The 23667-nt window shown below is 37.0% G+C and overlaps 1 protein-coding gene across 2 annotated transcripts in view; it reads right to left on the reverse strand.

Moving 5' to 3' along the window:
* Window positions 1-8270: 8270 nt before the first annotated feature.
* Dmgdh (dimethylglycine dehydrogenase) overlaps window positions 8271-23667 on the reverse strand; it is a 59241-nt gene continuing 43844 nt past the window's right edge. For both annotated transcript variants that reach the window (XM_015497834.2, XM_015497832.2), the window contains 2 exons: window positions 15581-15715; window positions 8271-8877 (listed from right to left, as the gene is read on the reverse strand). In XM_015497834.2, the coding sequence (XP_015353320.1) occupies window positions 8677-8877; window positions 15581-15715 (336 nt within the window). In that variant the 3' untranslated portion in view covers window positions 8271-8676. The remainder of the gene's footprint in view (window positions 8878-15580; window positions 15716-23667) is intronic.

The raw sequence follows: 23667 nt of genomic DNA on the forward strand, positions 1-23667 counted from the left end.
CAATCCCAAAAAAGCAAATGCCGAATGTTTTCTCTGATATAAGGAGAGTAACTACGAACAGAGTAGGGAGGAAGAGCATGAGAAGAAGATTAACATTAAACAGGGATGAGAGGTGGGAGGGAAAGGGAGAGAGAAGGGAAATTACATGGAAATGGAAGGAGACCCTCATGGTTATACAAAATTACATAGAAGAGGAAGTGAGGGGAAAGGGAAAAAAAAACAAGGGGGAGAAATGAATTACAGTAGATGGGGTAGAGAGAGAAGTGGGGAGGGGAGGGGAAGGGAGGGGGGATAGTAGAGGATAGGAAAGGCAGCAGAACACAACAGACACTAGTATGGCAATATGTAAATCAATGGATGTGTAACTGATGTGATTCTGCAATCTGTATACGGGGTAAAAATGGGAGTTCATAACCCTCTTGAATCAAAGTGTGAAATATGATATGTCAAGAACTATGTAATGTTTTGAACAACCAACAATAAAAATTAAAAAAAAAAACCTATTAGGCCTGTGGTTTAAAGTGCTTATAATTCTTGAAGTCAGAAAGAAAAAGATTAACAATCCGTTTTTAAATGGACAAAGTATAGAAACATTATAGTCTACAGGAAATGTAAGTGGCCACTAAATATATGCATACTCAACATTATTCAAAAAGAAAAATTCAAACAGAAACTTTAATAATATATCCTTGTACTCGTTGCTTTGGGAAATGTAAAGAAACAATCCTCTTATATACATGAGTCACAGAAATAAAATTTAGTACAACTTCCAAAACAATTTCATATATCCATCAAAATGCACATATACTTTGATCTAGCAGTTCCAGTTCCAGGAATTTATCCCATAAGTATACCAGTGTGAGAAATGTATGCAGTGAGATATTCATTTTAACTTTATTTATAATAAAAAAGCCAATAATGGGACCTGATTAATTATGCAATACTAAGCAATCATTTGAAAAGATAACACGAAACAATCTCTAACACGATGTAAATTTTTTTTTAAGTTAAGCAAAGAACATTATGGTTGATATGCTTTCATTTGCTTTGGAAAAAAGTGTGTATGTGTGTGTGTGTGAGTGTGTGTGTGTGTGTGTGTGTGTAGACAGAGAAAGGTAAATGTTCTTGCCTATTATGTAAGAAGGACACAGAAGAAATTAGAAAATTGGTTGCCCCTGAATAGATCAGTTGTCTGGGGAAAGGAATGTGAAAGAAACTAACTTTTCACCATATACTATTTTACACCTTCTCATTTATTTTATCTCTGTGCATGTATTATCTATATCATCATCATCTCCTTCTTATTCTTCCTCCTCCTCAAACTTTTTCTCCTCTTTCTCCAATTCCTTCTCCTCTTCTACCACTACTACTACTGCTACTATTTACATTTTTTAAAAAAAATTAAAGTGCCTTATGACAGCAGAGTGCCAAGAATCAGCCTTTCTCAACAGACACGTTTGTAAAGCCCAACAGCCCTGTGCTAAGAAATTACAGTTTTTCATACCCAGACTCTTGATGGTTGTTCTGTGCCCTAGTTCTTGGCCGTAAACTATATGTAAAAGTCATAGTCCCGTGTTTCATCGCTTCTTTCAAACCATTTTTATTTCAGTGCCTTTGAATATGATAACTGTTGCATACAAAGACTAAGCAATTTTAAGTACTTTATTTCTAAACGTTTAACCGTTAGCACATAGGAAGAAAAGCTACCCAGCTGGTGAGATAAGAATGGTAAGAGGTCTTTCTTCAGAGAGAAAACCTGAAGTGCACTAATTTCAAGTGGTAGGTTGTGGTTGATGTTACTGATTACCCTGTTACTACCCTGACCAGTCCAGAAGGAGGTACACTTGAGTATTATCAAGAAGACCCAAAATTTGTTCACGAAATTATTTTCATGATGCATTTAGTTTTAGAAAACGATGTGGGTTGAATTTGTTTCTAAGTAGAGGGAACGGCCCATTTAAAGGCCTGTAAGGTGGGCAACTCAGAAGAGGGTCCTTTGCCCTTTCTTTTCGGGTATTTACATGCAATATTATATTCACTAGCTATTATCAGTACATTAAGAACAATAGAGATTCTAAGCACATAGAAAGGAAATTCTTTTTTAGTATATATATTTTTAGTTGTAGGTGGACACAATACCTTTATTTCATTTTTATGTGGTGCTGAGGATCGAACCCAGTGCCTCATGCATGCTAAGTGAGCGCTCTACCACTGAGCCACAACCCCAGCCCTGGAAAGGGAATTCTTTTTAGGCAGCATCTTCAGTTTATTGTTTTAGTTCTCTGTGTTCATGAGTGTGTGTGTGTGTGTGTGTGTATGTGTGTGTGTGTGTTAGAAGGTAAAATGTTGGAAGAGAGAAAAAAATTTCTTCTGACTCTAAATTCTCCTGTTTTTATGAAATTTATAAGTCTGTGGCTAACTCCAAATTAAACTTCTCTTACCCTCTCATCTGATTATCATCTCCTGCCTTCTCAAAATCTGCTAGATGAAAGAAGAAAGTGAACACAGTTTCATTATATAGAAAATTTGGCACAGTATTTTTGTCCATATGATAAATGCACAAAAGTGTACAGAAGTCACTGAATTTTCAGAAACTAATTAATATATAACCACCAGCTAGGTCAAGAATAGGATATTGGCATGGCAGTTTCTTCTTTCTTTTCCTTACCATTCACACAGACTGAGACTTAGTGTTGGCACATTATTTATTACATATAACTGTATTGCATTGTTTTTTTTGTACTGAAATTTTCACATATATACCCATTTCTTAAGCATTGGCTCCAAGCCAGTTCTTTCCAACCATACTTAGGTATCTCAAACCAATGTGAACACTGTGTTAAAAGTCATATTTTATATTTAAAAAAATAGGAATTTACTCTTACTACATAGGAAAGTGCAATATGTGTATATGTGTTATAACTTAATAATAATCTTTTTAAAAGTTAAATATACATCGTTTTTTAAAGTTAAACAGTTTAAAGAGACATACAGTGAAAAGTCTCTTTTAACCTCTCCCCAAGAATATCAGTGGTACTCTTTCAGAAATAATCTATACACAATTAAATATATATGTTTCCCTATTTGAACCTAAATGGTAGCATATTTCTTGCTGTACTACACGAGGCTTTTTTAAAGTAATAATTTAGATAGACCTTGTAAAAGTGTCGGCCCACCTCATGACCTCCCTCCCTCCTAGTGGTCAAATTTGCACCTCTTGACCCTATCCTATTGACAGCAACACTGTATGTGAACCACTGTCTATTGTTGTGCACTTCATTTTATGATCTTCCTCTGCTCTGCTCTACAACACAAGGAACCATAGCCCACAATCCCTGTATCCCAGGCTACTTTACCTACTTAGCTTGCATCTAGACTCAGGCAGTGAGAGGCACTGGTGAGAGAGAGATGGAGGGTGGGAGGAAAGGAGAGTCCAGCATGTTTCTTCCCCTCTCTGCTCTAAGAAGCAGCTTCAGCCAACATGGCTGAATAGTCTCTAAGGTTCCAGCTTCTACTGGAAGCCTCTCCGTGTATGGTCCTGCTAACTGCTTGGCAGCCCCTTCAGGGATCCTCTTCAGTGGTTCTCCACGTTAAGTGAGTTCATTTGAACTACACTGAAAGTTAGTCACGCGGAGTACCTCAGGGAGAAAGACATCCTGCCCACCCCAGCTCTTCCACTGATCCTTGATGAGCTGCCAAATCTATGACTGAAAAGCCGTCTCAGATGAATAGTGAGAATCTTTTTTTTTTTAAATCTTGCCTCTTCTGTATGACATAATTACTTTTGGTAACAACCATAAAGTAAAAGAATAATTGCATCCAGGAAAGAAATGCAAAGAGTGAAAAAATTCTCCTGTTGAATTTTACATGTATAATTATACCAGTATAAAACAAGTGAGAAATACAGAAATGAAATAAATATTATAGAAAAAAAGCAAGAGGTTAATATTTTTAAATTATAGGTAACATATTCTTGAAAAAGGAAAAATATTTATACCTAGATATTAATCTCTTTAGTAAATTGGTCTGTTGTCTATAAACAATAAATTCACCATCTCTGCTTTTTAGCCTTAAGCATTATAAATTCATCAGTGATTTTATCAAAACCAGGCTTATTCAACTTAATGTTTAATAGACAGGATAGCCATATTTGTCCAGTTATCTTTGCATGACTAACTGAAAAACCATTTTAAACTTTTAATTTCAAATTTTCTTTTATGTGAGCATCAGATATGTAAGTATTAAGGAAACTATTTGAACATGATGATAAATTTGGCAGATTCATATTCATCTCCTTTCACAACAAATTCCAGAAATTGCAATACTATGTCTTTGTTTCTTTGAGAACAATTCTAGTTTCTTTCAAATACCTCTGGTTGAAAATTTTCCACTAATATGCCTTCATCAGAAAATTCATAATGTATATCTTTAGTTTTAACATAATTAACAGTTTAAAAAAGAAATTTGAATTTTAAAAGTATATTCAAAATCAGTGGTATATTTTATGTATGGATTAAAATTTGTGCTTAGAGAACACTGTGTTAGACCTCACAGTTTACCGTCTGTTTCATAGCACATAATAAACATACGTAGAAACTCTGGTCACATAGAATGACAATGTCTGCTTCTTTGTATTTATAATCCTTAACTATCATTGTTTATTTCCAATCTACTGTTTAAATGTAGGATATCTAGTTCCACAGGGATTGAAGACACAAATTATGCCTCAAGTAAACTTGAATGATTTCAGCAATTAAAAACTTGCTTTCAAAATGAATGCGTGTAGCTGAGTCTGTTGACTGTCCATGGTATAGCTGGATCACCAATAGTCTCTTATCTTCTGATACTGTGTGCCATCCTTTTCTCAAAGTTCTCTCCCTTTGGCATTTATGACACCATTGTGGGTACAACTTTCCACCCCTAGTTAAATGCTTGCCCTTGACCACTAATCTACTTGCTCCATGAAGTCACAACATCTGTTTTGTTCACCACTGCTTTTCCAGTGCCTGGCCTTGAGCTAAGTCCTCAACAAACATGTAGAATAATGAATCTTTCAATAAGGAATGCAATTATCCAGCATCTTAAGTATAGGAAAGACTTTAGCAGGTGTTATATGGACTGTGCTTGGTTGGTGGCAGAACTGGGAAAAGCAGGACTTGTGGCTTTCTCTCCAGTGATCTTTGAATCCATACTTCATGGTCTGCTAACACTTCTAAAATATATTCCTGGAGAAAGTATTATTAAGTAATGTGTTATCCTTTTATCATTCATAATGCAGTTTTCTGCAAACTGTCCAACTAGTCTAAAGATTCATTAATGGCAGGGAGCTAAAGGTAGGATGATAATTTATATTTTTATATGCCAATTCCTCAGATGCATATAATTGATTTTTGGTGCTTTTTCGGGGGACTTAAAGGGTGCTATGCTGAAACTTTCTTCCATTCACAGCTGCTGTTTCCTGATAACATCAATCTTCACTTTTGTCCAGTCCAAACATAGAATTTTCTCAGAAGACTCCAGAATCTAGTCTTCCTTCTATTTCATGTTCTACACAGCACACTTAAATTTTTTTTCCTGTCACCTTTTCTTATGAGTAGAAAAGATTAAGACACAAATTCATTAGGATGCAAACTGCCGCAGTCTGGCTGGGCACAAATCACGAGCCACCACACAGCTTGCAGATTCAAACAGCAACTCTTTATTCCCGAACTCACACCAGCCGTCTACAATCACATTCTGGGGAAATCCACGTTCTCTGCCCAAATCCACGTTCTCTCCCAAATTCACCTTCACTGGGCTTCTGTCTCCCAAAATATACTGTCTGAATCCTGTGAGAACTCAAGGGGAACTCAGGCAGCAGGATACGCCCTATTCCCAGCAGGAATAATCTTAAACCTTAAACCTGGAACCTAAACTGGGAACGCCCTAAACCCGATTATGTTAAACCGGGAACACCCTAATCCGCCCTGGTCCTTGAGCAAGGTCAACTACATTCAATGTCACTGCAAAATGTCAGCAACATGGGGTACGCTGGCAAGGAAATTGTCATACCTACTTGGCTAATGGCTCCCAGCAGCAAACATTAGCACCATAACCAACATCCATAAATATTTTGATAATGTTTTGACTAGATTGTGCTTTTATAGTTCCAAAAAGCTCTCCTGGTTCCAGGGAAGGAAGTGCCTGTCATTCATCATCTCATTCCTGAACTGTAGACACAGCTTCTGCACATCACTAGAGTACTTTCAAGAGTGTTAGTTGTTTGCTGCTCACAGTTGAGCTTAGAGAACACTGTGTTAGACCTCACAGTTTGCCATCTGTTCCATAACACATAATAAACATACGTAGAAACTCTGGTCACATAGAATGACAATGTCTGCTTCTTTGTATTTATAATCCTTAACTGTCATTGTTTATTTCCACTAATTCTGGGCCCATTCCTTGGAGGCCTTTCTCAGTATATAGTCCACTTTCCAGAAGCTAGTGATTTCAGTTGGCTCTTCTGAGTCAATGTTCTCACCCAAGAGCTGGTCAACAAGCCATCAGGAGTGAAGAGCTTGAGACACCCATCTTTCCCTCTCCATCTCTCTCTCAGGGCTTCTCAGGGCCTCTCCCCTTGTGGTGAGTGCTTATCATCTATAGGATTCATGGCTTCCTTTTCTATGTATCTTTGCAGTTTTCCCTTTTAGTACTACTTTTCTGAGGGGTCCCAGTTCCTGGGAAATCTGGTTAGCTCATCTCTCCATGGATAAGCTAGATTGAAGTTGACTGGTCAGTGATGGGTTGGCTGGTGTCCAGGTCAGGATCACTGGTCAGGTGGAAGTAGGGGTGCTGGGTGACCTACCAAACCTAACAGCACTCAACATACAACCAAAGAGGGAACAGGCGAACTTGAGAAAACCAGGAAGCAGACTTCTACTGTGGGTAAGGTTTTTTTTTTAAGTTTAATATTCATCTGTCCTATTCTTTTTATTTGTTGGTTTTAGTGGTATATTAACTATATGACATGAGTTCAGTGTACTTTCATTATTGCTTCTTACCATTATTATTTTTTTAAGAGAGAGAGAATTTTAATATTTATTTTTTAGTTTTTCGGCGGACACAACATCTTTGTTTGCATGTGGTGCTGAGGATCCAATCCCGGGCTGCACGCATGACAGGCGAGCGGGCTACCGCTTGAGCCACATCCCCAGCCCTGCTTCTTACCATTATAATATCCAAAACACTGGAAGAGTCTAAACCTATTTCATGGAAGGAACCTAGAGATGTGAAGTAACTCGCCTCAGGTCATAGAGTTACAGAGGCAGAGAATGAGAAGTGGTCCTCCCAATTTAATGGTCTTTCAACAGCACCTAACATGGAACTGGATTAGAGAACCTGGGTAAAATTCCTGATAATTAGAAAATGTTTGTAACCAGGGGTATTTCCCCTTTCTCTTGAGTATATACCAAAAAGAAATGAATGGTAGATGGAAGAGTTCTAATACACAATTGAATACACAATTGCTATTATAAAACATGTAATATGTAAATTTGGCATCTTTTTAAAACTTGAAAGTTTGGAATTTTAGAATTTATTCTAATTACAGAAATTTATCATGCTGCATATTCAGCTTTCTTTAGTACCTAGGAAAAGTTCAATAAATGTATAACAAATATGTGTGTATAAATGAATTATAAATGATAAACCACCTTTTACAAAAGAAAACCCTTTTGATTTATTCATTCAACTAAACTTAATAATTTTAAGAAGTATATCAAAGAATTATTTCTAAATGGATTTTTTTCTTGCTATACATAGTGGCTAAGGGCAATCCTGTCAGTTCTTAAGCTTTTGTTTGACCTGCATTGTCAAATGCTTTGTGAAAAGATATTCAGAATGGCACCAAGTGATGTCAACTTGCATTAATTCTTTCTCAAAGAGAGGTATTCAGTATTCAAACAGTGTTTGTACTGGCACAATCTATTTAGATTTCAGCTTCATTTCTGAAGGTTTACGAGTACTGCTTCCTTTGAAAGATTCTGTTCTTTTTTGCAATTAATCTTCTGAAACAACCTTTGAAAGGACAATAATAATATCTTATAAAGCTGCTTTCAGAGAAGCCATTAAGAAAATAATAAATATTTCGGGGAAGTGAGTAAAAATGTTAGTGATATATTGATATTAAATTTTAGTGTTTTCATCATAGATATATTATGAAAAATTAAAACTATCATTTATTCACCTGAGGAAAAATGTCTCAATGAAATAAATCCATCAATAGCATTGTGTTTATTTTTATGTAAAAGATAATTTATTAATGTTTTCAGTTATCAACCATATACTATGTTTCTAAAATTATATAAAGTTCTTTAATTCAGTTATAATGATAATTGTATATTGGCAAACACCTTTTTTTGCTAATTGGATTTCATAAAAAATATGAGGTAATAAAAAGCATCTATTTCAAGTTTCTCCATTTGAAATGACAATGTAAATCACTAATTCATTATTCTATCTTACTTAGAAGATAAGAGAAAGTTTTATTAGGATTCTAAGTCTAGATGTTGATGGTTTTGACATGAATTCTTGGTTTCCTCTATTCCCCTGGGAACTAATTATAATAATGTCAAGTGTAGTCATACAGCAACTATAACTCAACTGGCTGGTAAAGGTCTTTTTCAAGTTTTGTCCTTTCTATCTTTTTTTCTGAAGCCGGTTTCTGGTTGGTTCTGTTAATACCAAGGGTTCTTGTATGATGACTGCTGGGTAATTTTTACCCAATAGTTCAACTTCCACTTCTTGTCCCACTTCACTTAGCTCTATGGGGACATAAGCAAAAGCCAGACTCTTCTGGATGCTGTAACTGTAGCTTCCAGATGTTGTGTTGCCAACCACCTGAAAAACAAGACCCATTAGTGCTTACCATCTCAGTCACAGCTTTCTGCCCCCAAATCCAGATGAAATAACCTAAACTACAGTCCATTCACTATGTGGAAATGCTGCCTGAGGGATAATACCAGAGACATAGGAAAGTCACCTTTTTTTAAAGAAGATCAATGAAAATTTAGAAATTATGAAAAATAATTCTCAAAGCACACATCTGCATTGCTCTGAAATTTTTCATTTTTAAAAAATACATAATTTTTTAATACCCAGCATTATTTTGCTCAATTTCAGACTAAGGGTTCTAAAAGGAGGAAGAATGGAATGTTTTCATTTTAAGCTTTAAAAGAAAATTCTCTTATCATTAAACTAGTATTGTAGTAGAAAGGGGAAGAAATCTAAAAATCCAAATGCAAACTTAGTTAACCACCCTGTTAGAGTTTTAAAAATGGCTTTCGAAAATAACACTAATTAAGCTACTTATTAATCTATCCTAAGTCAATATGAAATCAACCTTCTATATAGGAGAATATATCCGGTGTAGATTAATAAGTAGCTTAATTAGTTGATTTATATTACTTAATTTATATTAAATAACAATTTATATTATTTAACAATTCTCATCAATTGTAAGGCATTTAAGTAAGTGGCAATTTTAACATGTTAGCACAAAATATTTTTAAGGCACTGAAGGAATATGTAGGATACTGGTACCTACCCTCAAGAGCTTACAGGTTAATTAGGGAATTAACATGAAGATACAAGAAAATATAACCAGGAAACCATGGAAGGAAAGATATTTATACTTTGAAAGGGGATGGAATTAAGTTGCAGAGGTGTAGGATAAACCCTTCCAGGATGAAGAAAGATGTGGAGTTGGAAATGAGCAATGAAGTAAAATATCAAAATAAAGAGGCTGAATTAGGTGACTAGGAATGGCAAACCAAGGAGCAATACTAAATAAGAAATTATGCTATTAAAGAATAAAAAATCTAGATAACAAGTCTAATGAGAAGATAAGAAGGTTAATGGAAACCATATCTAAAGGAAAGAATGAAAGTAAAAGCAGAAAATATAAATTGAAAAACTGTCAAATCAAAACCCTACATGAAAGAAAAGTAAAAGGAAGACACCAAAAGCAAAATATGATGTATGGCCCTGCTCAAACTGGTTTCTCCTGACCACATAACATCACACCACCCCTTATGGTCCAACTGTCCAACGCTGCGGACTGCTCATTGACTGTTGGCCAGAACCTGGGCATGCTTTAGCCGCTGATGATTCCGCTGCCTCGGCCAGGAGCCCACCACAATCAACAGTCCTACTGTAGCATATCTAGTCTTTTAGATCTTAACACATTTTAGAACTTGAAGTGCACCTTTATCTCTGTAGTCCCAGTTTTTAATTCTCTCTTTGAAGCCCCAAATTAGAAGCCCTTCATATGATTTCTGAATTTATTTATGTTGAAAACTGGTTGATGCTGGCCAAAGGCACGGCACATTCTTTAAATTGCATTCCTCCTTTGGGTCACCGTTAACTAGTTTAAGGCAGAAATTTGAGTCAGGGCAGTTAGGGTTTGAATCTCTGCTTCCCATCCCATGCCCCCATTACCGGGGATTAAACCGAAGGGCTTTTTACTGCCCAGCCACCTCTACCCCACACCCCCACGTTTTTTGTTTTTTTTTTTTTTTTTTAACTTTGAAATGACCTAAATTACTTAGGGCCTTGCTTAGTTGCTGAGGCTGGCCTTGAACTTGATGATCCTCCTGCCTCAGCCTCCTGAGTTGCTGGGATTACAGGTGTGAATCACCACACCCAGCTGAATCACTGCTTTTTGAAAGACTATGTTGGTAACAAGGGTTTCACTTCCTAGTCTGTAAAATACAGATTTATATTTGGAACTGGGAGAGTTAACATGGTTTGCTTAGGCAACTTAAAAAACAGGAAGAGACCTGAGCAAGTCACTCGGTACAGTTCCTTGATTGGGTCAAAAGTTCACAATCACTCTTCAGAGACTCTCTTTAGCCCTTGTGTCTCCTAATCTCCCTGTAGTGATTGCCTTGTGGTCATTTCTGCATAGTAACCTAAGAAAATGGAATATTTATTTTGTGAGTGCTACTTTTTAAATATGCTTTATTTTCTGCTTGATTTACTTTCATTTCTCTCTAATACAAGGATTAGTAGCCCAGGATAGTCTGGCCTTTCCTCTTATTACTTAACTTTCAAGGAGAGGTTTTCCCTAGCATAAATTATAAAGAGCTCTACTCTAAATCTTCCAGGTTCCATTAGATCCATTTTTTTTTTTTTACTCAATGAATTTTAAGCACTACTAGTCTACAGCCCCTGCCTAACAGATTTTTATTCTTTGTTTAATAGAACATTGACCTTCTTTTTACAAATGTAAATAATTCTTTATAATCTTTTTAGACTTTCTAATTCCTCCCTTAAATTAGAAGTTTCTTAGAGAAGATAATATGGTGTTTGGCTTTAAGGAGGTAATATAGTTTAGGTTGGATGATGCATTGTTTCATTATCCGTGTGTTTGTTTATGAAGAAGAGGAGGAGGAGGAAGAAGAGTAGGAAGAGAAAGAAGAGGAGGAAGGAGGAGGAGGAGGAGAGGGAGAGGAGGAGCAGGGAGAGCGGGGAGGGGGAATGAACAAAAAGAAGAGAAACCTAGTGGCTCATGCAGTGGTGCACACTTGTAATCTTAGTGGTGCAGGAAGATCACAAGTTCAAAACCACCTCGGCAACTTAGCAAGGCCCTAGGCAACTCAGTGAGACCCTGTCTCTAAATAAAACACAAGAAAGGGCTGGGGATGTGGCTCAGTGTTTAAGCACCCCTGGGTTCAATCCCTGGTACTTAGAGAGACTGAGACACTGAACTCTTCAAAACTTCCTTCCAAGCTCAGCTTGTGTGTGAGTATGTGTATTATTGGGGATTAGACCCAGGGGTTCAAAGATGCTGCTCTATCACTGAATTACATCCCCAGCCCTTTTCATGTTCTATTTTGAGACTCAGAGCCACTAAATTGCCCAGGCTGGTCTCCAAGCTGACTTTACTTTTACCCAGGGCACTCACCAACATCTGTCATGCCATATATATATTTTTAAATTTTGCTCATTGTCTTCCTCTTTCTCCCTGGAATGTAAGCTCCAGAGGACAGAGATTCTTGTCTGTTTTGCTTATTGCTGTGCCTGGAATGTTGCTGGCACATAGTACATAACTAATAAAAATTTGTTGAATAAGCCAGCAAACATGTAACCTGTCTTCAACACTGGAAATATTTGCAAGAATAAAATACCATTGGTGAGGATGTGGGGGAAAAGGCACAATCATACATTGCTGGTGGGACTGAAAATTGGTGCAACCAACCTGGAAAAGTAGTAGGGAGATTCCTTAGAAAACTTGAAATGGAACCACCATTTGACCCAGATACTCCACTCCTCAGTCTATACCCAAAGGACTTAAAAACAGCATACTACAGCATCGCAGCCACTTCAATATTTATATTGGCACAATTCACAATAGCTAAACTGTGGAAGCAACCTAGATGCCCTTTAATAGATAAATGGATAAAGAAACTGTGATATATATATACACAAGGGAATATCACTTAGCATTAAAAGAGAATAAAATTGTGGCATTTTCAGGTAAATGGAGAATATTATGCTAAATGAAGTAAACCAATCCCAAAAAACCAAAGTCCGAATGTTCTCTCTGATAAGTGGATGCTGATTCATAATGAGTGTGTGGGGGGAAGAATGCAGGAACTTTGGGCCAAGGAAAGGGAGGGAAGGGGATGGGGCATGGGGTAGGAAAGATGGTGGAATGAGATGAACATCATTACCCTAGTACATGTATGATTGCACATATGGTGCAACTACATCGTGTACAATCAGAGAAATGAAAAGTTGTGCTCCATTTGTGTACAATAAATTGAAAAGCTTTCTGCTGTCATATATAACTGATTAGAACTAATAAAAAATAAATTTTAAGAAAAAGAAAGAAATACCAAATACCAAAAGCAACATAAGTCTGAACAAAGTCAGGAAATAAAAAGCAAAATTATCTCATACAAAGAGGATCAAAGAAAGGCCTTTGATTGAAAGAATGATCTCTGCTATTCAATAGCATGGTAGGATAACTATGATTGACGATAATTAATTGAATATCTAACAATAGGTAATAGGATTTTAAATGTTCCTACCCTGATCTGATCACTATACAGTGTACACAGTGTACTGAAATGTCATACTCTACCCCATAAATATGTATAATTACCATGTGTCAGCTAAAAATGAAATACATTTTTTGAAAAAAGGAAGGCCTTTGAAAAAGAAGATAAGGGGGGGCTATCTGATAAAATGATGACTCTACAAATCATCAAAGAGCACACAGGCATATTATGAAAGTTGAGATATAATCCTATTATTAGGTCAGCAGCTCTCTAAGTAGATGGTATGTGGTAAGAAAGACAAAAGATGTAGCATGTAAACTCAGTGTATATGCTTGGCAAAGGAAATAAAAATTCTAAATGGAGTTTGGGATTTTTATTTTTTTTAACTTCAATTTGGGTATCCTTATATTTAATATGGCTAAAACTCGGGGTTGGTTGGGGTTGGGGTGGGGTTGCAGACAGAAAATCCCAGCGCCATCTCGCTATCATCCCGTGGAGAGTACCGCAGAATGCTGGTGAGGATGAGAGCAGGCCACATCAGGAAGCATGGAGAGAGGCGGGCAGAAATGAGCGGAAAATGTCAAACAAAGGGAAGTCGGGTGGGGAAAATTCAGCAGGGGTGGTAAGAACCTGAGATGTTATCTCATCCAGTGGCTTCAAGTTATAGGTGAGAAAACTGAGGCCCAGGGACCAGTTCAGTGTCAGGCCAACCCCCTGGCTAATAGCAGAGCTGGTGATCAGTAGAAATCATGTAAATTGTGGGCAAATTTGAGATTGGAGAGAAAAGTATATTTTAGAAGCTACATCAGAGATTTAGAACACAAAAAGGAAGGGGAAATAATGAAGAGAGTAGAAACAATTAAAACAGAAAAGAAAACTCAGCCCAACATAAGAAGAAAGTGAAGTTCAGCTTGTTAAGTGTGTAGGAAGTTAAAGAAGCGTGAGATCTAAGAAAAGTCTGTCAGCTTCGCCGTGTCTAAACATCCACCTGCTTGCTGCATCTACAAAAGCCTGTGGGTGTGTAAATAAGTTCTAAAGAGACTCCAGGAGGACATCAGCAGAGACAGAAAGTAGAGCACACCAGAGTATTCAGCATGCCTTAGAAGAAAGAACAGAAATTCAAGGCCCAAGGCAGAGTGAGAAATCAGCTCAATCCATTATTAGCTGTGTGACCTCAAGAAAGTTGTTTAACCTCTGTGAGTCCCAAAGCCTCATCTTTAAAACAGAGACAATCATATATATGTATATATCTGACAGGGATATTGTAAATATAAATGAGAGAGAACATGAAAAATACATGGCATATCATAGGAGCTCAGTCGGATGTAACATGGTAACATGTATGTCAAATGACCCATGGCTTAGCACACATTGCCATTTCTTTAGTAAGCCAAAGGCTATGATTTTTTTTTTTTTTTTTGGATACTGGGGATTAAACTCAGGGGCACTCAACCACTGAGCCACTTCCCCAGCCCTATTTTGTATTTTATTTAGAGACAGGGTCTTGCTGAGTTGCTTAGGGCCTTCCTAAGTTGCTGAGGCTGGCTTTGAACTCATGATTCTCCTGCCTCAGTAATCCTGAGATGCTGGGATTACAGGCATGCACCATTGCACCTGGCCAAGGCTATGATTTGATACCACCTCTATCAACTTGTCACTGAAGATGTGGAGAAAATGACAACAAATATCAAGTAAGCTGCAGAGAATGAGAAAGAAAAAAAAACCTAGGCACAGGATCTCTGAGTCTTGGTTATTGACCAAGCTGCCCCTGCTCAATATGGAGCAGCTTCCTAGATGAGACTTGAGGCCCTGTGTCCTCCACAAGGTTTAGACCTGACTGCTAACACCAGTCAAAACACGCACATGTCGAACCAAACTGTATTTTACAAGTGACCATAGAAAGTGGAGGAAATTCATTTCCATGGATAAGTTACCTGACTAACCCTATTTTTGCAGAATACAAACAGAACAACACGCACATTCCAAAGTAGAAAGACAATAAGTTTACTCTTCCTGAAGAACCAAATGGTTGCCACTTTTCACTTAGCTCCCCCCACCCAATTAACTTTCTGAGGCCCAACCCCCAATTTCACAAATGTTTTCACTCGGATTTTTTTTTCTGCTACTATGCTAATCACCCCCTTCTGCAGGATCCCTGAGAAGCTAAATCAAAATGCCAAAGTCTTTATAAAATCCATCTTCTGCACTCATAGACAAGAACATCGTTTACAAATAGATGATTTTGCCCCCTGACTCAGACCTTCCTCATTGTTCAACATATTAGAAGTCCTTGGGTTTTTTTTTTTTTTTTCTAAAACATAGTGTATAGAATCTCATGCTTTCAAAAATGAGCAGCGTTTCATTTTCCTTTCAGTTAATTGCTTTTTGTTTCTTGAATGTCAGCTCAGAAATCAAAAGCGTGTCATCCTTCCAATAAATAAGTAAATTAGCAAAACCTCTACAAATGAACAGGAACAAGGAGCACTTCTGCTGTGGACAACACGGTGGCCCCTGGCAGCCAGGTCCTCCTTGCTCACCTTGCCGTGGTACCAGATGCTTTCATTTCCCTCCGGATCCACATCATCCGTTGCCAAGGTGAGGCAGACCAGTCTTCGTTTCAGCCCCTTGGCTTTAATCTGTTTCAGTGCTTGCTTTCCTATGAAGTCTGCTGGCTGCAGGAATCCAAGATAATGATGATGAATGAATGCTCAGACACTGTGACAAGGTTAGAGATGCAAGCATTTAAATTTGTCTTTGCTATTTTCTCGCCAATTACACATTAAATAAAAAAAAAACAGATTGGATCAAACATCTAGACAAATATTTCTTAGTCCTCAAACAATAGTATCAGCCACCTATCCCTTCAGAATATGTTAAACTTAAGGGTAATAACCTTGATGACAATTTTACCAGAACCACGTAGGCAGGAAAACATAAGGCATTATACTGCAATGGTGGGTTATGAAAGTGGCCCTTGTATCTAATGGGTCTGGTCAGTGCTACGGGCTGTCAGTGTGCAACTCAATTTCTACCTACTGGATGTTTTTACAGGAAGGAAACATGCTTTTTTGAAATGTGAAGCTAAAATGCTATATCTGCACCCCTACATACACACTTCAAAATAATGATCCCTGAAATGTTTTAACCGGTGGGTTGTATTCACTACTTCATGCAAGAAACATTTATCGAAACCCTACTATGTGTGAAACATCAAGCCAGTTTCTCTGTGGATATAAAATGAGTTACACACTGACGATTTGATCAAAGAGCTTATTCTTGAACATTGTGCTTTTCGACCTTTTTGCCATATTCCATGCAACACATAACAGATGACATTCCTATTCTTAATACTCTCCCCTGGGCACGCTCAGGGTTATTCCCAATCCAATGCCATTGAATGAGAGTGACATTGTTATGGAGATAACCTTGAATCCATTCTGATGTGTTGGGGGAAAAAAAAGTGAAATCAGGCAAATTTGAAGACTTTTCCCATTATAAGTAATATACCTTACGACTGAGTAGGACATACCAGTGAGCAATGACTCCTCATTGGGGACACTATTCTACCCAACCAGAATGCCAGGGGACCCTTGATAAGTGAGATAAACTGGTCAGAGGCTATGAGCAAGGAGAGTGCCCAGGAGGGCGGGCGGGTCGATCTCCAAGTGGGACATTAGTAAGTCTTCTACATAATGAGCCCAAACAAGCATCTCTTATGGAACAAAAAGAAAATTTTTAATACACAAAGCTTATCTCTGCCAAATAAGAATTAGAGATTATACTAAAAATGAGAATATCAAAACAGCTCTCATATATAGACTAACCACTGAGAAAGAAAGGAAACAACCACAAACTTTTAATTTCTTCATTGGCCATAAGAGGAAAAAAAACAATATTTAATGCCAAAGATGTCCTCCACTGCCAATATTTAGGATTTACACAGCTCTTAGAACTGAGTGCAATAAAAACCCTGTCACTTCCCAGAGAAGCTGAAAAAAAGGTCTGTTTCACCTCCTCTATGATTGTTCTGGTCAGATCCTGTAGTCACAGTAACGAAAAAGCTAAAACAAGGTCCTAGCACATCATCTGCCTGATGACTCCAGTTCACTCTTTTGCTGATCCAGAGCTTCAAGGGTGAAGCCACAACACAGTGTGATTTCTATGGATATTGCAATTTTAAGTTGCTGACCTGCACAAGAAGCTGAAGGAAGCTTCTTCATCAGCCAAGGTTAAAATGACATGCAAAATGAAAGTCCAATTCTCACTCTTTCCCCAGTGTGACTCAGAGGGTGAAAATGGTAAAGCCAGAAGCACAACAAGTTCAAGAATACTGGGCCCTGTATTATTATTATTATTATTATTATTTACATATTTATTTACTTACTTAGTTGTAGTTGGACACAATATCTTTATTTTATTTATTTATTTATGTGGTGCTGAGGCAAGAACCCAGGGCCTCGAACATGCTAGGTGAATGCTCTACCACTGAGCCCCAGCCCTAGCCCCTGAAGCCTGTATTATTGAAGACAGGATTAACGGGGGAGGGGATACAGGAAGAGAGTGATTTATTTGATTCATACATAAAATAAATTCATGGTAACAAAATCATAACCAGCCAAGTTCACTATAGTTAAAATATGCATATCTAAATACAGAAAGAACTCTATAATAGTGACTAAACTTTTTGCTTTTTCTGCATTTTTGTTGGTGAATTGTAATTATGCATAACAGTGGGATTCTTGGTGTTATATGCATATGTGCACATAACATAATTTGATCAATCTCATTCCCGGGTGCCTTCCCTTTCCCTCTGCTCTCCCCTCCCCAGATCTCCATGCTCTTCTCTACTCATCTCCCTTCTATTATTGCTATTGTTATTTTTATTAATGCATTATATATGTCCTCACACCTATAGACGCACATATATATGCAGGATTCATTGTGGTAAATTTATATGTGGACAATTTTTTTGGCTATATTTTTAAAAGGAGACTTGCTATGATGGATACAAAATGATAATGGGTGCTTTTTTGGAAACCTTGTCTACATAGGAGTCAATAACTACAGTAAAAAAAAAAATCTCATGCCTTATTGAGTGGAAAAGCACTTAGAGTAATACGAGTGGCCAATACTTTACCCAGTGTGATTTGTGGTGTGCCAGTAGATCCTGAATCATTCCTCACCTCCTGTCATGGAATCTGAATCTTCATGATTAGAGATTCATTTAGGTCTTGAAAGTTTCTGGTTATGGAATTTTTTGCAATTACTATTCATCTGTCATTAAGCCTCCACTGTGTATTGGATACTTGTTAGGCATGGAGTATTCACAGCTTAATAGAACAAGGTCTTGTAGCTTCAGGAGGCCCCTGGGAAAATGTGACCCCCTTCCCTCCACATCAAAACATGCCCAATCCTGAAATTAGTCTATCTTCAATTTTTTAACATACTAGAAGACAAAAACCAATTCGAGATGATTTGTAATGTAGTGGAACATGACAGACAATAGTAATCAGCAATATCAATTTTGGAACATGATTCATGGTTGGTTCTGCATGTTGTACAAGAATATGCACATCACAAGTGTTCTGTAAATTTAAAACAAAGATCATCTAATATGTGGAGGCAAAATGCAAAAAGACAGACACGGTGACAGAAGTATGTACAGTAGGGCCAAAGAAGATTCTGACCAATTCCTCCTGCGGTGGAGAGTGGGGCTGGTGACAGTATTCCATTGGTAACAATTTCATAGAGGAAGTCTACCACTGGAAAGCACAGTTGATATAAATATTCTAAATGAAGAATTTTTAAAAAATTTCTCCTAGGTTGCCAGAACCTGTTTTAAATGGCATCCATTATATTGTGTAAAAGTCTTTGACAACACCCTGAAGGTTAATCCTAATGAAATTTGACATCTATAGTTTATATCCCTGAATTAGGAAGTGATCTTGTCAGCAATATTGTCCTCAGACATGAATGAAAACAATCTTCTGACAGACAGCAGCAACAAAACCCTTGTAGAAAGGCGAACATACTTACAGCACAGACAGGAGACGTACCTGTCCCTTGACATGATCCGTCCCCAAACTCCTGGGCTCTGAACTTGGGAAGATTTAAAGTGGGGTGATGGCCTTGCGTCCTTGTTTGACTTGGCTTGCCTCTCAAGATTGTAGCATTTACTCTGCTACATAGTTATTAATTATAAATGAGAAGAAAATGTGTCTGAAGGTTATGCTGTAATTTAAATTGGTGCTTTCAAAATGACCCAAGAACAGAAATACATTTCTGTAATGAGTCAATGCCAAATTAACTATATAAATAGCCATTAGCGTCTTTGAGAAGTGCATAAATTTCTGGGGCCTTGAGACTACAGCTTTAAAAAGAAGTCTTGGCTTATGTTTTTTAATTAATTAATTTTAAATAATGATAAGAGCCATTAAAAGAACCACCTGAAATATGTACTAAATATAACATCCACATCTATGAAAACATTAAGTAGATTTTAAGGGGAAAGTAATTACTCATCTCTTATTAGCCCTATTAAAGGCACGCATATCACCTGAAAGCCAGTGTAAAATGAATACATTAAATCAATATGTTTCAGGCAGTGATTCTCAGGGCAATAGAGAACTTGCAGACACATAAAGTCAAATTTGGCTGCAGCAGTAAAAGAAGAGTCAGGGGAGTGGCCTGTAATAGACCAGGAAAAGATGATAAAAATCAAAGTCTTAGATCTTTTCTTTTCCATGTACATGGACTAGAATCCCTTTAGAAAAAATCAAGGAAGCCATTACTTTGATTGAATTTTTGGACAAAATCCTTTTAATTTAAGTATTAAAAGTTCTAAAGACACCTAGGTGTCCATAAAGCCTTAAAAATCAGGCACAGCACCAACTTACACCCGTTTTACAGATGTGGAGAGGACTGCAGGAAGACCTCGCTGATCTCCAACTGCTACTGTGAGGGGCAGAGTGAGGACAAAAATCCAATGACAGTCTTCTGCTGCTGTCCCTCAATACTTTCCTGAAAAGCTTCTCATTTAAAAGGAGCTTTGGCTCATCATTTAAAACAATCCTGGTGGGAATCCCTTTGTAAAGCACGTGGCCATTACTCACCTACAGTGTATGTGAACCTGAACTTTCAGTGCTCTGTACACCTGGGTGTCTCAGAATATTGAGAAAGCCGGATGCTGGGTTCATTCATCTGAGGAAATGACTGACTTACCCTCACCCATCAAGACAAATTACAGCATTATTCCTTTCATATTCACAGAATTAGAGTCCCAGAAGTCTTTTTAAAAGCAGAAAATTTAGTTCAATCTTGTTTTGCATATAAGAACATGAAAGCAGAGCAAAGGGAATGTTCTTGCCTGAGGTGACAAAGTGAATTAGCACCAAACCTCAAAGTCAGACTTCTGGACTCATGGTTCCTCTCCCACTAAGCAGAGCTTCTTAATGTTCCAAGTAAGTTCACAAGGACCACAATTTCCATTAGTTTTGTGACTAAAGACTGTTATTATTGGCTGAAAAGTGAACACTCCCACACATACAGTGTTCTCATTCTTCGCCCTTAGAGTCTGAAAGAAACTACTCATCTAGTATCGTTATAACCAAAATTACTAGACGGGTAAGAGTTCCTTCTTTAAAAAGTCTTTAATAAAACTAGAAAATGAACCCTATTGACTATAAGAAAGGAGGAGATGAAATAGAAACTTGGGAAAAATATTTAAAATATGCCGAAGCCAGGTCAATAATAAAGTTAATGAGCATTCAAACCCAGCTAAGATTTTCAAAACTATAGCAGCCCCCATTACACGTGTTCTATAAGTTTTACTAGATTTAGTTTTAAAGAAAACATTTATTTTTCAGTGTTTGAATCTAATGTTTCAAAGGAAAACTGTTAGGTAGACCTGTGGCTTTATCTGGTGTACTTTTCTGTTTAACTGCTTCAGCAATAATTACCACATAAGAGTGTTCACAAGGAAGTGGGCCTTTTATATCCCTGGGTTCTACATCTGTGAATTCAATTAACAACAGATCAAAAATATTCAGGGAAAAAACTACATATATACTAAAAATGTGCACTTTTTTTCTTGTCATCATTCCCTGGACAACAGAGCCTAACACCTATTTACATGGTATTTACATTGCATTTTATTAGGCACTGTGTTACTCAGTTTTCATCACCGTGACAAAATGCCTGAGAAAAACAACTTAAAGGAAGAAAGATTGTGGCTCAGAAAGATTGTGGTTTCAGAAGTTTCAGGTCACAGTTGTCAGGTCTTTTGCTTTAAGTCTGAAATGAGGCTTAATATCATAACAGAAGGGAGTGTTGGAAGAAAGATGCTCACCTCATGGCAGGTGGGAATCAGACTGAGAGAGAGAGAGGTCAGGGACAAGATATAGTCCCCAAGGACCCACTCCCTTCAACTAGGTCCCACCTCTTACAGTTTCCACCACCTCCCGATAATGTCCCCAAATTATAAATTCTTTCAATGGATTGATCCACTGATGTTTAAAGCCCTCAAGGTCCAATCACTTCCTCAAAGCCCCACCTCTGAACATGGTTTTACTGGGGACTGACTAATGCATGAGTCTTTAACGTTTAACTCTTTGGGGAACACAATATACCCGAAACATAACAGGTATTTTCAGTAATTTAGAGATGATTTAAAGTACACTCCTTCTGCATTTCCTAGGTCTTTAACAGTGTATTATATCTTTCTTTGTACCCTTCATGTCAGATGCAGGTGGTGTCCATACTACCTTCTAAATGTCACACACATCCTTTTATTCTCCACTCTGTGACCACAGTTTTAATTGAAGCTTTCACCATCTCTCTACTAGTTTCCTTCAATAATTGGGAAAATGATCTCCTAGTCACCAGACTAACTTCCTTTCTTGATGTTGTTCTAATTAGTTATACATAACAGTAGAATGCATCTTGACACATCATACATAAGTGGAGTATAACTTCTTCTTCTGGTTGTACATGATGTAGAGTTACACCTGTCGTGTAATCATATATGCACATAGGGTCATAATGTAACTTACTTTTAATCTGTTTCCCATCACCACTGTCTCTCCTTACAATTCTTCAATCCCTGCTCAATGTCTCCAGGACAAATCCCTTAGCCTGGCAGATGAGACACCCCTTCTGATGAGGCTCCAGTGCTTCCCTAGTATCATCTCTCAACACTGATTGTAACAACAAAATATTTACTGGGCATCTCCCATGTGCCGGCTCTGAGCTAGGTATTGGACATAAAATGACAAAACACATGTATTGCTAGCACCTGTACTCGAAAAGTTCACACTGTTCAATAAAGAAAAAAGATAAGTAAATAAAATAATTGGAAACTCAGAGACCTATAAGAATATATCTGTATGTTTTCTTTTAAAAAATTGTCTAACAAAATCCAACAATGTAGAAAAAAGATGATATATCATTTCCAACTTAATTCTAATCCCAAAGCAAAAGGTTTAACATTAGAATATTAATATAGTTCACTCTACAACAAAGTAAATCAGAATACGATGGTCTAAATAGATGTAAAAGAAAAAAAAGTATTTGCTAAAATCCAGTATCTATTCCTGATTTTAAAACAGCACTAAGAATAGAAGGAAATGTCCCCAGCTAACAAAGAGCATCTATAAAAACCTATTAACTAACATCATATTTAATAATCAAAGACTGAATGCTTCTCACCCAGATTCAGGGGCAATATTTGCTATCACCACTTCTATTCAACCTTGTTGAAGATTTAATCAGTCTTTTTTTTCTAAAGCATTTTTATTAGTTGTTAATGGACCTCTATTTATTTATTTATTTATTTATATGTGGTGCTGAGAATCAAACCCGGGGCCTCACACAAGTGCTCTACCACTGAGCCACAACCTCAGCCCCTCAATCAGTCTTAAATATTTTTTTTATTTTCTTTTTATTTATTTTGTTTGTTTGTTTATTAATGCCTTTTTGTATTGGTAACACAAGAAGGCAAGAAAGAAAAAAAAAGATATTCAGATTAGAAAAGACAAAGAAGGCTTTATTGTTACACATGATTAGCCATGTAGAAAAGCCAATGGAATTTACAGAGAAGCTATTAGAAAAACTAAGTGGATTTAGTAATGTTGCAAAATATAAGACTGATATACAAAACCAACTGCATTTTATATATTAGCAATAAAGAACTGAAAATTGAAATTTAAAATAGTATTTATACAGTATCAAAATATGAGACACTTAATGATAAATCTACAGAAATAAGTTGTGCAAGACTTGTATACTGAAAACTATGAAGCATTTGTAAGAGAAATTAAAGATGACCTAAAAAAAGATGAATTTTGTGTGTGTTCAAAACTTGAACTGACCTATGAATATGATGCAATTCCATTCAAAAATCCCAAAATATTTATTTTTAATTCATTGACAAGCTGATTCTAAAATTTCTGGAAAATCCAAAGGACCTAGAATAGCCAAAACAATTTTTTAAAAGAAGAACAAAGTTTCAAGGTTATCACAATCTTATTTATGCCATAGTAATCCAAGATATGGGCACCAAGATAGACAGGTCAATAGAACACAACAGAGTCCAGGAAAGGACCCACCACTCATGCGTGGCTGATGT

Source organism: Marmota marmota, unplaced genomic scaffold (genome assembly GCF_001458135.2).
Source record: "Marmota marmota marmota unplaced genomic scaffold, marMar, whole genome shotgun sequence".
Lineage (NCBI taxonomy): Eukaryota > Metazoa > Chordata > Mammalia > Rodentia > Sciuridae > Marmota > Marmota marmota.